The sequence below is a fragment of the Geotrypetes seraphini genome, chromosome 5, assembly GCF_902459505.1.
Source record: "Geotrypetes seraphini chromosome 5, aGeoSer1.1, whole genome shotgun sequence".
NCBI lineage: Eukaryota > Metazoa > Chordata > Amphibia > Gymnophiona > Dermophiidae > Geotrypetes > Geotrypetes seraphini.
In genome coordinates, this window is record NC_047088.1 from 176,421,648 (window position 1) to 176,435,071 (window position 13,424).

The window sequence follows — 13,424 nt, forward strand, 5'->3', positions numbered from 1 at the left end:
TATACTGACTTTTTGTAGTTATACAACCACACTCAAAGCAGTTTACATACAGGTACTTCAAGCATTTTCCCTGTCTGACCTGGTGTGATCACAATCTATCTAATGTACCTGGGGCAATGGAGGATTAAGTGACTTGCCCAGGGTCAGAGGGAGCAGCGATTTTATTTTCTATTTTGTGATTACAATACGCCAGATTTGAACTATGTATCCTGCCAAGAGCTGGTGTTAGACATTGAGTGTGAGCTAGGACCTAACAGTGTGTGTTTTGTTTAAACTTTACAGTATTGGTGTGGGGATGAAAAAGGCAAAGTGGGTGAAGATGCTGCCAAATAAATCCGCAAGCTAATTTTAAACTCTATCATAGAAAGTGAATCGAATCATATTGAATGAAAAAATCACTTCAATTGGCAAAATCGAAACGAAAATTTCCTGAATCGTTCAGCTCTACTATGCATTATTGGCCTTAGGCACCTGGGCCAATTAGGGCCTTAGACTCCCTTTCCTGGTGCATCCTGGGATACAATGGGAGGGGTAAGGGACTCCCATTGGTCCCTTCCAGTGCATCCAGGCCTAAACTGTTACCTAGCCACAATGCCAGCTGCCATGTATTTAGGCATTGGTAGGCACTTCAACGCTGCCATTTTTTACCTTTTTTGAAGGTGTTTTTCAATTAACTTAGGCATTGGCAGGGCGCCTATCGATGCCTAAGTTTAGGCACCGGTTATAGAATTTCCCTATGTGTGCTATTCTATAAGCAGTACCCATCTCAGAGCACCATTTTTAGTGCTTTGTTTTACCCATAAACATTTACTAGTCACAGCTACCCATCTTCAAGTTTGCTCCTATAAGGCCAGAATAGGGGAAATTCAAAGCAGGGGTAAATTCTACAAGATGTGTCTAATGATAGGTACCTAAATAAATAAGTGCCTTACTTATTTTGTAAATTGACTTTAATAAGCTCATAATAAAAAAAAAAAATTGGATGATAGGTGCCTATCTTTTTAAGCGTGATTCCACAATAGATAGGTGCCTATTGTATGGCGCCTACTGGAGCCTAACTCTAAAATAGGCGTGTTTAGATATGAAAAGGTTTTAGACACCACTAGGTGTGATTCTCTAAAGGACTTAGGCACCTATAATGTCGGCCTTTAAAACCCTGGCCAACATTACAGGTACCTAAGTTTTAACTTAGGTGTGATTCTGTAATAATCACCTATCTTTTTAGATGCTATTTACAGAATTTCCCCCTTAGAGACTTACAAAGTTCCATAGGTTTAGGGTTGCCATATTTGTTTAAGTAAAAAAGAGGATATGAGGCCCTACCCCACCGTGCCCCCAGTCCTGCCCCATTCTGCCCCCAGCTCTGACCCCTTCAAACCTGATCTTTTTTCCTTAGCTTGGGGCTTCATCTGGAGGGCCTCCGAGAAATGCGTGTGAGATCATCGTATCACATCCGCACATGCTCAGAGACTCTCTAGATGCAGCCCCGAGCTCTGACAGAGCCGAGGCCTTCCAAAACCCGGACAAACTGTCAGGTTTTCAAAATCCATCCAGATACCCAGGCAGTCTTCTAAAAATAGGACATGTTTACATTCTCAAATTTGTCTGATTCTCTAAACCCCTGACTCTTTCTGAAAGCCCCCACCCCTCTCTTCCCCCTCCCTTCCCCCTCTACTTCCACTTCTCTCTCTCTCTTTCTCTTTCCCTATTCCCCCTAGTTCCTTACTTATATTGTTAATTACCCCCACAATCCCACTTTGTAACTATCCACTACTGTATCCACTATTGTATACTGTCTAGAAATGAAAAGGTTCATCATCTATTTTGTACTTTGCCGCTATTGTATACCGTCTTGAACTGAACAGGTATGACGGGATATAAATAAAGCTTTATTATTATTATTAGATAAATCTGAACATATGGTAACCCTACTTAGGATGCTATAGTATTTTGTGTGTCTTTCTATATCTATCTGTGTAATAGCTTCCACAGTGTGGAACTGTCTTCCTTTGGAATTTCATTCCAAGTCCTCTCTTAAGAAGTTTAGGACATTACTAAAGACACACTATTTTTCCAAGGCATTCTCTTCAATTAACTTGCCCTATTGCATTCTTTTATCCTAAGGCCTGGCATTTCCCTGGCATAGCACACTCTTATTTGTGTTCTTTTCACATCTGTTCTTCCTACCATGTCTTAGATATAAATGCTTACCTTTTCTCTACTTCCTTTATTATGAAGCAGTTGTAATCTAGGCTACCTCTCGTGCTTCCCTCTTAAAACCCAGGTTTATTCTAATTTTTATTTTATTGTGAATTGCTTATTTACTTTGTTGTAAGCAAGTAGTATATTACCGTATTTTCGCGGATATAACGCGCGCGTTATACGCGTTTTTACCTACCGCGCATACCCCTCGCGCGTTATATGCCTGAGCGTGGTATACAAAAGTTTTTAAACATAGTTCCCACCCCGCCCGATGCCCGATTCACCCCCCCAGCAGGACCGCTCGCACCCCCACCCCGAACGACCCGCTCGCACGCACTCCCACCCGCACCCGCATCCACGATCGGAGCAAGAGGGAGCCCAAGCCCTCTTGCCCGGCCGCCTCCCCGACGTCCGATACATCCCCCCCCGGGCAGGACCACTCGCACCCCCACCCCGAAGGACCGCCGACTTCCCGACAATATCGGGCCAGAAGGGAGCCCAAACCCTCCTGGCCACGGCGACCCCCTAACCCCACCCCGCACTACATTACGGGCAGGAGGGATCCCAGGCCCTCCTGCCCTCGACGCAAACCCCCCCTCCCCCCCAACGACCGCCCCCCCCAAGAACCTCCGACCGTCCCCCCAGCCGACCCGCGACCCCCCTGGCCGACCCCCACGACCCCCCCACCCCCCTTCCCCGTACCTTTGGTAGTTGGCCGGACAGACGGGAGCCAAACCCGCCTGTCCGGCAGGCAGCCAACGAAGGAATGAGGCCGGATTGGCCCATCCGTCCTAAAGCTCCGCCTACTGGTGGGGCCTAAGGCGCGTGGGCCAATCAGAATAGGCCCTGGAGCCTTAGGTCCCACCTGGGGGCGCGGCCTGAGGCACATGGGCCCAACCCGACCATGTGCCTCAGGCCGCGCCCCCAGGTGGGACCTAAGGCTCCAGGGCCTATTCTGATTGGCCCACGCGCCTTAGGCCCCACCAGTAGGCGGAGCTTTAGGACGGATGGGCCAATCCGGCCTCATTCCTTCGTTGGCTGCCTGCCGGACAGGCGGGTTTGGCTCCCGTCTGTCCGGCCAACTACCAAAGGTACGGGGAAGGGGGGTGGGGGGGTCGTGGGGGTCGCGGGTCGGCTGGGGGGGCGGTCGGAGGTTCTTGGGGGGGGGGGGGTCGTTGGGGGGAGGGGGTTTGCGTCGAGGGCAGGAGGGCCTGGGATCCCTCCTGCCCGTAATGTAGTGCGGGGTGGGGTTGGGGGGTCGCCGTGGCCAGGAGGGTTTGGGCTCCCTCCTGGCCCGATATTGTTGGGGAGTCGGCGGTCCTTCGGGGTGGGGGTGCGAGTGGTCCTGCCAGGGGGGGGGGATGTATCGGACGTCGGGGGGGGGGCATCAGGCTTTCAGGATGGGGACAGACCTTCAAGGGGGGACAGGACTTCAAGGGGGGACAGTGCACGGAAAGTCAGGGGGGGTGAACGGAGAGTCGGGACAGCGCACGGAAAGTCAGGGCAGTGCACAGAAGTCAGGGGGGGTGAACGGAGAGTCGGGACAGCGCACGGAAAGTCAGGGCGGGCGAAAGGAGCGTCGGGCATCATGCGCGGTATACCCGTGAGCGCGGTATACAAAAGTTTTTGTACATATCATCGTGATTTCTGCGCGCTATACCCGTGTGCGCGTTTTACACGGGTGCGCGTTATATCCGCGAAAATACGGTAAATAAAACTGAAATGTGAAACAAAGGCTTCTTTGAATACAGTGATATGTAACTGCTTCCTAAATGTTTGCAAGTCATTTTCAAGATGCAAAGGCATAGGAAAATGTTTCAAAGATAGGGAACTGCAAAGAGGCATACATATAAACAAAATCCTTATAAAATGGAACATTAATTAGGACTTTCTGGAAAAAGTGAAGTACATAGAAAGGTTAATAAGAAATCATGGTTAAACAGAAAGATAGGTGCTTGCAGGGGTGTCCAACCTTTTGGCTTCCCTGGGCCGCATTTGCCGAAAAAAATGTTTCTGGGGTCACGCAAACGCTGCAGCAAGACAGAGGAGGGAGCTGGCAAGACGGTAAACACCCGGAGGCAGCAGAGGAAAACACTGCATCATCCTTGACCGAGGCTGCACAAACTACTTCACGGAGCCACATGTGGACCTCGGGCCACAGATTGGACACCCCTGGCTTAGGGCTTTAAAGACCATCACGAGCAAATTCAAAACCACCAGACATGGGGAAATATAGTCAAATTTTCAGCATGCCCAATTATACCAGCTATTAACCTGTCCTGGGTGCCCACATTTGGTATACCAACACAGCTAGTATTTGCGCTAGTATTCTATAATTGAATAGTTGCATCCTTAAGCCATCACAGAACTGGTGCTAAGTGTGCTCCTTTGTGGTGCCTAAAATGCGGTTTGAATTTTTTAAATTGCCACCTTTGCCTTCAGCTTTTTCAGACTAAGATAGCAAAGGCTACCAAATCATTAGGGTGGCTATAACTGTCCATGATACTTTCAGTTCTACTGAAATGCAAAGTGATTTAAATCTTCATATTAATAACACTGATAAAATACTGAGCTTTCTGCGGACAGGTAAAGACACAGTTGTTTTTCCATAGTTTATTAAAATTTGATATGCTGCCTTGCCTTTTCAGATCTAGGTAGTTTACAATGAAAATATAGATATTGTCGGAAAGAAACTCTATAGTCATGATAGGATAGACCAAGTACATGCCTTAAAAAATAGTTAATATTATATTTGAATGGGGCTGAATTTTATTATTTATTCTGTTACTTTGTTATATTTATGATATTTACATCTAATATAATAAAATGATAGGCCGCGCATGCGCACTAAAAAAAACGTGTTCCCTGATCTGTCGCGAAAAAACAATTGCGCATGCGCGGCCCCGGCGGCGGCTTTCAAATACAAAAAAATTTACATAGCTGCGGCGGCCTTCCTCACCCCCGGCTCCTCTCTCAAACTGGACCAGGATCGACATAGAGGAGCTGTGGCGGCGGCAGCTTTCAACTACGAAGAAGCTGCAGTCGGGGCCTCCTCCGCCACGCACAACCAGCTCCCTCTCCTGCAGCTTAGGCACCACAAGCGCGCAACCCGGTCCCAGCGTCTTCCTACCCTTCCCCCCAACACAGCGCATTTCCCCCCCCCCCAAGAATCAATAAATGGAGCTGGGCCGCCCTCCGCAACAGACCAGAGCAGTTCTTTGCTGCTCACCCCACTTCCCTTGCCGCTGACCCGAATACCTACCCGGCGATTCAAGAAGCCTGTGCAGCAGTCTTCACACGCTGCTTCAGGCCCTTCTACTGCCCTGATTTGCTCTGCCATGTCTCTGATGATGTCATCAGAGACGCGGCAGAGCAAATAAGGGCAGTAGAAGGACCCGAAGCAGCGTGTGAAGACTGCTGCACAGGCTGCTTGAATCGCTGAGTTACAAGGGAAGGGAAGGGAAGGGAAGGGGGGGGCCGCAAGGACTCTATCCCAGTAAATAAAAAACTCTGGACAGGGGGAGCAGGAAGAGGTGATGATGGACAGGGGGGGGAAAGGAAGGGAGGCCTATTGTTGCACAGGAGGAGCAGGAAGAGGTGCAGATGGACAGGGGGGGAAATTAAGGGAGACCTGTTGATGGACAGGGGGGGAAATGAAGGGAGGCCTACTGCTGGACAGGGGGAGCAGGAAGAGGTGCTGATGGACAGGGGGGAGGTAAAAAAAGGGAGAAGGGCTGCTGCTGGATAAGGGGAGCAATGAAGAGGTGGTGGTGGACAGGGGGGAAAAATGAAGGGAGACCTAATGCTGGACAGGGGGAGCAGGAAGAGGTGCTGATGGACATGGGGGAGGTAAAAAAAAGGGAGAAGGGCTGCTGCTGGATAAGGGGAGCAATGAAGAGGTGGTGGTGGACAGGGGGGAAAAATGAAGGGAGACCTAATGCTGGACAGGGGGAGCAGGAAGAGGTGCTGATGGACAGGGGGAAAAAAATTAAGGGAGGCCTACTGCTGGACAGGGGGAGCAGGAAGAGATGCTGATGGATGGGGGGGAAAATGAAGGGAGGCCTACTGCTGGACAGAGGGAGCAGGAAGAGGTGATGATGGACAGGAGGGAAAAAAGGAAGGGATGCCTATTGTTGGACAGGGGGAGCAGGAAGAGGTACTGATGGACAGGGGGGAGGTAAAACAAAGGGAGAAGGGCTGCTGCTGGATAAGGGGAGCAGTGAAGGGGTGCTGGTGGACACAGGGGAGGTAAAAATAAGGGAGAATGGACAGGAAAAAGTGGCTAAGGAGACAGAGAGAGAAAGAAATAAAGACAGACACACACACATATATTCTAGCACCTGAGGGAGGAAAATGCTGCACAGGGAAGTAGGGAGGGGGGGAAATGCTGATGCACAAGGAAATGGAGGGGGAGGGAATGCTGATATGGCTACTGTACAGGAAAGTGGACAAGGGGAGATAAATGCTGCATAGGGGGCAGAAAGAGAGACAAATAGAAAGAAAGACAAATAATAAGAGGGAGGGAGACAGAAAGAAAAGAAGAAAGACACAAGGGCAGGGAGTGAGACAGACAGAAAGAAAGACAGACATACATATATTCTAGCACCCGTTAATGTAACGGGCTTAAAGACTAGTTTTATATATTTGTATATTTTATATTATAGTTTATGTAATATTTATACAATGCTGTGGAATAGATTAAATAGTATGTCTAATTTTAAATAATCCCCCTTTTATCAAGCTGCACAAGAGGTTTTTAGCACAGGCTGGTGAGATATGACGTTTGGAGTATTTACTGTGCTGGCCCGCCCTAAAAACCTCTAGCGCAGCTTGTTATTAAGAGGCTGTAAATTTGCACAAACCTTTCCTTCTTTTATTTTCTCCTAGGCACTTGAGGCTTACCTGGAACAAAATAATAGTCAAATTGATGATATTGTTACCTTGGTGCGTGGACAGCTATCTAAGCAGAATCGAACAACACTTGGTGCACTTGTTGTATTAGATGTTCATGCAAGAGATGTCCTTGCATCTTTGGTAAAAAAAAAAGTCAGTGATGACACTGACTTTGAATGGTTAAGCCAACTTAGGTACTACTGGGAGGTAAGTGATCGCTAAATTCTTTTTAAAAACTATTTCTCTTCATACGAGGGGGTGCTGAAAAGCTCTCAGCCCAACCAACCAACTTCCTAAATTCTGAGCGTTAGTTTGCCACTGTAGCTGAAAAGAGCGTTATCTTATTTTGTTAAGTGCCAATTTGCAGAAATAAAATTCTCTGTTTTGACATTATTTCAGATCATTGATTGAACCATGTCATTCTTTTCTTGGTTGGATTGAGAACTTTTCAGCAACCCCTTGTATATTTCTGTGTTATATTATTGGTCCAATATTCAGCAGTCTAGTGACAGCATATAAAATTAGTTATCTTTATGGAGATATTCAACAATAAAGTCCTTCCAAGTCAGACTACTAACTATGCTAGTAGCCTTTCCTGCCTGTCTAAATCACTTTGGATATTGACCAGTATATATTTTTTATAGGTTAAGAATAACTTCAATGAAAGGAGAGGTGGAGTGACTTAAAGATTACTGCAGTAGGCAAAGATCTAGGGATTAAATCCTGCATTTCCCATTGAAGTTTTTGATGATGTAGAAAATATAGGCTCTCTTTTATCAAGCTCCGGAAGAGCGTTTTAGCTTGGGCCAGTGAGGTAAATGCGCTGACACTCCTAGGAATTTAACGAGCATCGGAGCTAAAATACTCTACTGAAACTTGATAAAAGGGAGCCTTAGATTGTAAGTTTTTTATGGCAGGACTACTGCATTTAAAATATATATCTCAAAAGGTAAGTAATTAAATCTAAATGGAAAGGGATGATCACAATACTGTTTTTCAGTATTGTACTAGTATTTTTCACTTAAAACAATATAACAGATGGCGGCTGCATCTTAAACCCTGGTAGCCCAATAAGATTACCTCTTTATTTTTTTCTTGAAAATGGGTAAACGGAAGGGCAGGAGCTTGCTTTGCACCTCTCAGTCAAGCTGCTCCCCTCCCCTCCACCGGACTGATGGATGTTTTAGTTTATTGAGCTAAGGCTTTGGAAGCTGGATCTGATGTTGGCTTGCTTCAGTCTTACTAGGTGAGGGATATAGTATTTCTTATATTCTTTTCAAAGCCTTATTGGAATTCGTGAGAATGCCCTCCGCCCTCTGTGCTGAAATGTGCCCTTGCTTACCTTAAAAATCACTGAATCTATCAGGAAATTTGTAGAGCATTTTGTTCTCTTTAATCTCAACAGAATTGACCTATTAGTTACCATAAGAACTCTTTCAAATTGGCTGGTATTCTGCATCCAGTTCAGTGACCTTCGGCCACTAAATCAGTGATCAATTGTTTTCCACATATCTATAATACTGAAAATAGAGGGACATTATAGTACAGGTAGTCATCGACTTATGACCGCAATTGGTTCCGACTGCTAGGTTGTAAGTGGATCAGGACATAAGTCGGCCTATGTTAAATTAAGGCAAGAATATTAGACTGGGTAATGATATTTTAATCATCTTAAAGCAATCTATTAACAACATTTTCTTTCTTTCTAAGTCAAACACCAATACAATTGTGGAAAAACAGACAAAAATAAGAAATACAGTACAGTAAAGTACATTTAAGTCATGGCACCACTGGTGCTTGGCTGAGGATTGTCAATATCTCCTTCATCAGGTGAGGCTGTGAACCCAGTGATGGGTGGAGTTGCTCTTTTCATAAACATAGTGCGCTTTGTCTGAATTGTTTGCTTTTTTTTCTTTCCATAAATTTTGCAATAAGGGCGAAATGTGTCACGTGCCATCCGTTCAATCCTCACAAATCATTCAATGTTTGGGTCCATATCATCAAAATGGGCGAGGAGTTTATTCAGTAGAGATAGACCTTCTGACAATCCCTTTGTGGTGAACATTCATTGTGTTGCCTCATCCTCTTGGTCTTTCACTAATTCTCTTATTTTTTTTCTTCTGCCACTCTGGAGTACGGGTCACTCCAACTGCACTAGGGAGACAGGATTTGTAGAAGCTGTGAAGGACTGCTTCATGGAGCAACTAGTCAAAGAACCGACGCGAGGGGGTGCTACTCTTGACCTCATCCTAAACGGATTAGGGGGGCCTGCAAGAGGGGTAGAAGTGGGAGGACCACTAGGCAACAGTGATCATAACACGATCAGATTCACATTAGAAAGAGGGACACCCATAGTTAGGAGGACCGCAACAACTGCGTTGAACTTCAAGAAAGGGAACTACGCTGCTATGAGGGAAATGGTGGGGAGGAAGCTCAGAAACATCTTTAGGATGGAGACTGTGGGAAGCGCCTGGACCCTATTTAGGGACACCCTGCAGGAAGCACAGAGAATGTACGTCCCCAATTTCAGGAAAGGCTGCAAGAACAAGCGATCAAAGGACCCGGTTTGGATGTCAATAGAAGTAAAGAGGGCGATAAAGGACAAAAAAGTATCTTTCCGGAGATGGAAAGAGGACCCAACAGAGGAAAATCGCCAGGCGCACAGGAAATGCCAAAAGGAATGCCACCGGGAGGTTAGAAAAGCAAAAGAGAAATACGAAGAGGGGCTGGCCAAGGAGGCGAAAAACTTCAAGGCATTCTTCAGTTACGTTAAAGGGAAGCGACCAGCGAGAGAGGAGGTAGGGCCGTTGGACGATGGGGACAGGAAGGGAGTGATTAAGGAGGATAAAGAGGTAGCTGAGAGGTTGAACACGTTCTTCTCGTCGGTTTTCACGAGCGAAGACACATCTAATATACCGGACTCAGAGGAGCTCATGAGTGGGGAACAGGCTGAAAAATTAGAGCACATAGAGGTAAGTAGGGAGGATGTCCTCAAACAGATAGACAGGTTAAAATGCGGCAAATCACCGGGCTCGGACGGGATCCACCCAAGGGTGCTGAAAGAACTAAGACAGGAAATAGCGGGCACAATCCAACATGTTTGCAACCTATCCTTGAAAACTGGTGAGGTGCCAGAGGACTGGAAATTGGCAAATGTCACACCAATCTTCAAGAAGGGATCGAGGGGTGACCCCGGGAACTACAGGCCGGTGAGCCTGACTTCAATAATAGGGAAGATGGTGGAAGCTATGATCAAGGACGGCATTTGTGAGCACATCGAGAGGAATGGCCTACTGAGAACAAGCCAGCACGGATTCTGTAAGGGAAGGTCGTGCCTAACGAACCTTCTGTACTTCTTTGAGGAAATAAGCAGTCGGATGGACAATGGGGAGCCCATAGACATCATTTACCTCGACTTTCAAAAGGCTTTCGACAAGGTGCCACATGAAAGGCTACTTAAGAAGCTGTGGAGCCACGGGGTGGGAGGGGATGTGCACAGATGGATCAAGCACTGGCTGTCGGGTAGACTGCAGAGGGTTGGAGTAAAGGGCCAATATTCTGACTGGCGGGGAGTCACGAGCGGTGTGCCACAGGGATCGGTGCTGGGGCCTTTACTCTTTAACATATTCATCAATGACCTGGAAAAGGAGGCAAAGTGTGAGGTTATAAAATTCGCAGACGATACCAAAATGTGCGGCAGAGTTAGGACCAGGGAGGAGTGTTGAGGACCTACAAAGGGACCTGGACAAGCTGGAAGACTGGGCAAACAAATGGCAAATGCGCTTCAACGTGGACAAATGCAAGGTCATGCATATAGGGAAAAAGAACCCGTTGTTCAACTACAAATTGGGGGGGGTATTGTTGGGAGACAGCAGACTCGAGAGAGACTTGGGTGTGCTGGTGGATGCATCACTGAAGCCATCTGCACAGTGCGCAGCAGCCTCGAAAAAAGCCAACAGGATGCTGGGCATCATAAAGAAGGGCATAACAACCAGAACACGGGAAGTCATCATGCCATTGTATCGAGCGATGGTACGTCCGCATCTGGAATACTGCGTTCAGTATTGGTCGCCGCACCTCAAGAAGGACATGGCGGTACTTGAGAGAGTCCAAAGGAGAGCAACAAAAATGGTAAAAGGGCTGGAACACTGCTCGTACGCCGAGAGGCTGGATAGGCTGGGGCTCTTCTCTCTGGAGAAAAGGAGACTCAGGGGAGATATGATAGAGACCTTCAAGATCATGAGGGGCATAGAGAGGGTGGATAGGGACAGATTCTTCAGACTGAAGGGGACAGCAAATACGAGGGGGCATTCTGAGAAACTGAAGGGAGACAGGTTCAAAACAAATGCAAGGAAGTTCTTTTTCACCCAAAGGGTAGTGGACACTTGGAATGCGCTACCGGAGGAAGTGATCAGGCAGAGTACGGTACAGGGATTCAAGCAGGGATTGGATGGATTCCTGAGGGATAGAGGGATCGTGGGGTACTGAGTAAACCAACCTGGTCGTGCATGTGCAAGACCGGAGGGCTAGGACTTCGATAGGAGGGCAGAACTTAAATGGGAAACCAAGGTGGCAGGGGAGCCCCTTCTGATGATTCAGACAGGCCTTGACCTGTTTTTGGCCACCGCGGGAGCGGACTGCTGGGCAGGATGGACCTGTGGTCTGACCCGGCAGAGGCACTGCTTATGTTCTTATGTTCTTATGTTCTTCTTCTAATTCTATCAGCTCTTCATTCGTAAGTTCCCCTGATTCCCGGTCTAGCAACTCCCCAACATCTTCCATTTCATATTCCAATAAAAGGTCTTTTGACAGTTTCACTATTTCTTCACGAATCTCATCAAGTTCTTGTTCACTGTTAAATCCAGCAAAGGTATTCACTTAGCACTTAACACACTTCTTCCATACACCATTCATACACTTTTCCGTCACTGAGTCCCAAGCAGTAGCAAGATTTTTTTATACATTTAAGAATGTTATACTGTTTCCAATAGTCACGTAGTGATAGCTCAGGGTCGGCATCTATAGCAGCTATGGCTTGGGCGAAAGTGGTTGTGAGATAGTTTGCCTTCAAAGTAGCAATCGCCCCTTGGTCCATCGGTTGAATAAGTGGTGTAGTGTTCGAGGGCAAAAATAACACTTTCATATTGGGATAGAGATCAGCTAAGTGGTGTGGATGTCCAGGTGCATTATCAAGCAACAGTAAAATTTTGAAGGGGAGTCCTTTCTCCAAACAGTACTCACGCACTTGAGGAATAAAACAATTACTGTACCAATCCTCAAATAAAGCCTGTTTCATCCAGGCATTACGGCTTGATCTATAATAAACTGGCAAAATATGCTTGTTCACATTCTTAAATGCACATGGATTTTCAGAATGGTAAATTAATAAGGGCTTCAGCTTGAACCCATTGATATTCCCTCCAAGCAGTGGAGTGAGTATCCTTGTGTGCTTTAAATCCTGGCATGCTCTTGGCTTCTTTGTGGATGTAAGTGCATCCTGGCATCTGCTTCCAATATAACTCTGTTTCATCCACATTAAAAATTTATTCTGCCAGGTAACCCTCCACCTTGATTATTTCTTCTAAACTATCAACAAACTTTTTAGCTCCTTCTTCATACGCACTCGCTGCTTCTCCAGTCACCCGAACATTATGCAACTGGAATCTATTTTTAAACCTCTTAAACCAACTAGTACTTGCCACAAATTCTTGACTGTAGTCTTCTCCAGCGCATTCTTTTAAAGTCCCAAACAGACTTCTAGCCTTTGACTGTACTGTAAAGAGAGTTAAGGGTGTCCGCTTTTGAATCTGATCTTCTATCCAAATGTTTAACAATTTCTCCATTTCATGGATGGGCCCGGTATGTTGCTTCGTAATCAGTGTTGACTGCAAAGGTGCAGAACCTTTCACAGCTTCACAAATTCTATTTTTGCCCTTTATAATACTAGACACAGTAGAGTGTGATAACTTTAGATCACATGTGATCGTATTCACTTTCTTTCCTCCTTCATACTGTTCTATTATCATCATTTTGGTGTCCAGATCTATGGCCTTTCTTTTCTTTTTGGAAGGCTGAGGAGTGGATAGAGACAATTTCTTCTTCGTTGTCATTTTTACTGCATGAAATTGCCAAAACAACTCACGTGGGGCAACACCCCTGCGTATGTTATCATGCTGTGATGCGAGACTTTGGAGAGTGGAAGTTGCGTCGTAAAGGTGAACAGTCGTAACTTGGATAGGTTGTAAGTCGACGACTACCTGTATTTGGTTATGAACCATATAAGAGCCAACTCTGCTCCTAGACCACCCACAAAATAGCTGCTTTTCAGA

General features: G+C 46.3%; 1 protein-coding gene across 1 annotated transcript in view; it reads left to right on the top strand.

Moving 5' to 3' along the window:
* Nucleotides 1–13,424, top strand: part of DNAH7 (dynein axonemal heavy chain 7) — a 707,015-nt gene that overhangs the window by 245,049 nt on the left and 448,542 nt on the right. The window contains exon 19 of the mRNA XM_033944671.1: nucleotides 7,090–7,302. Coding sequence (XP_033800562.1) covers nucleotides 7,090–7,302 — 213 coding nt within the window. The remainder of the gene's footprint in view (nucleotides 1–7,089; nucleotides 7,303–13,424) is intronic.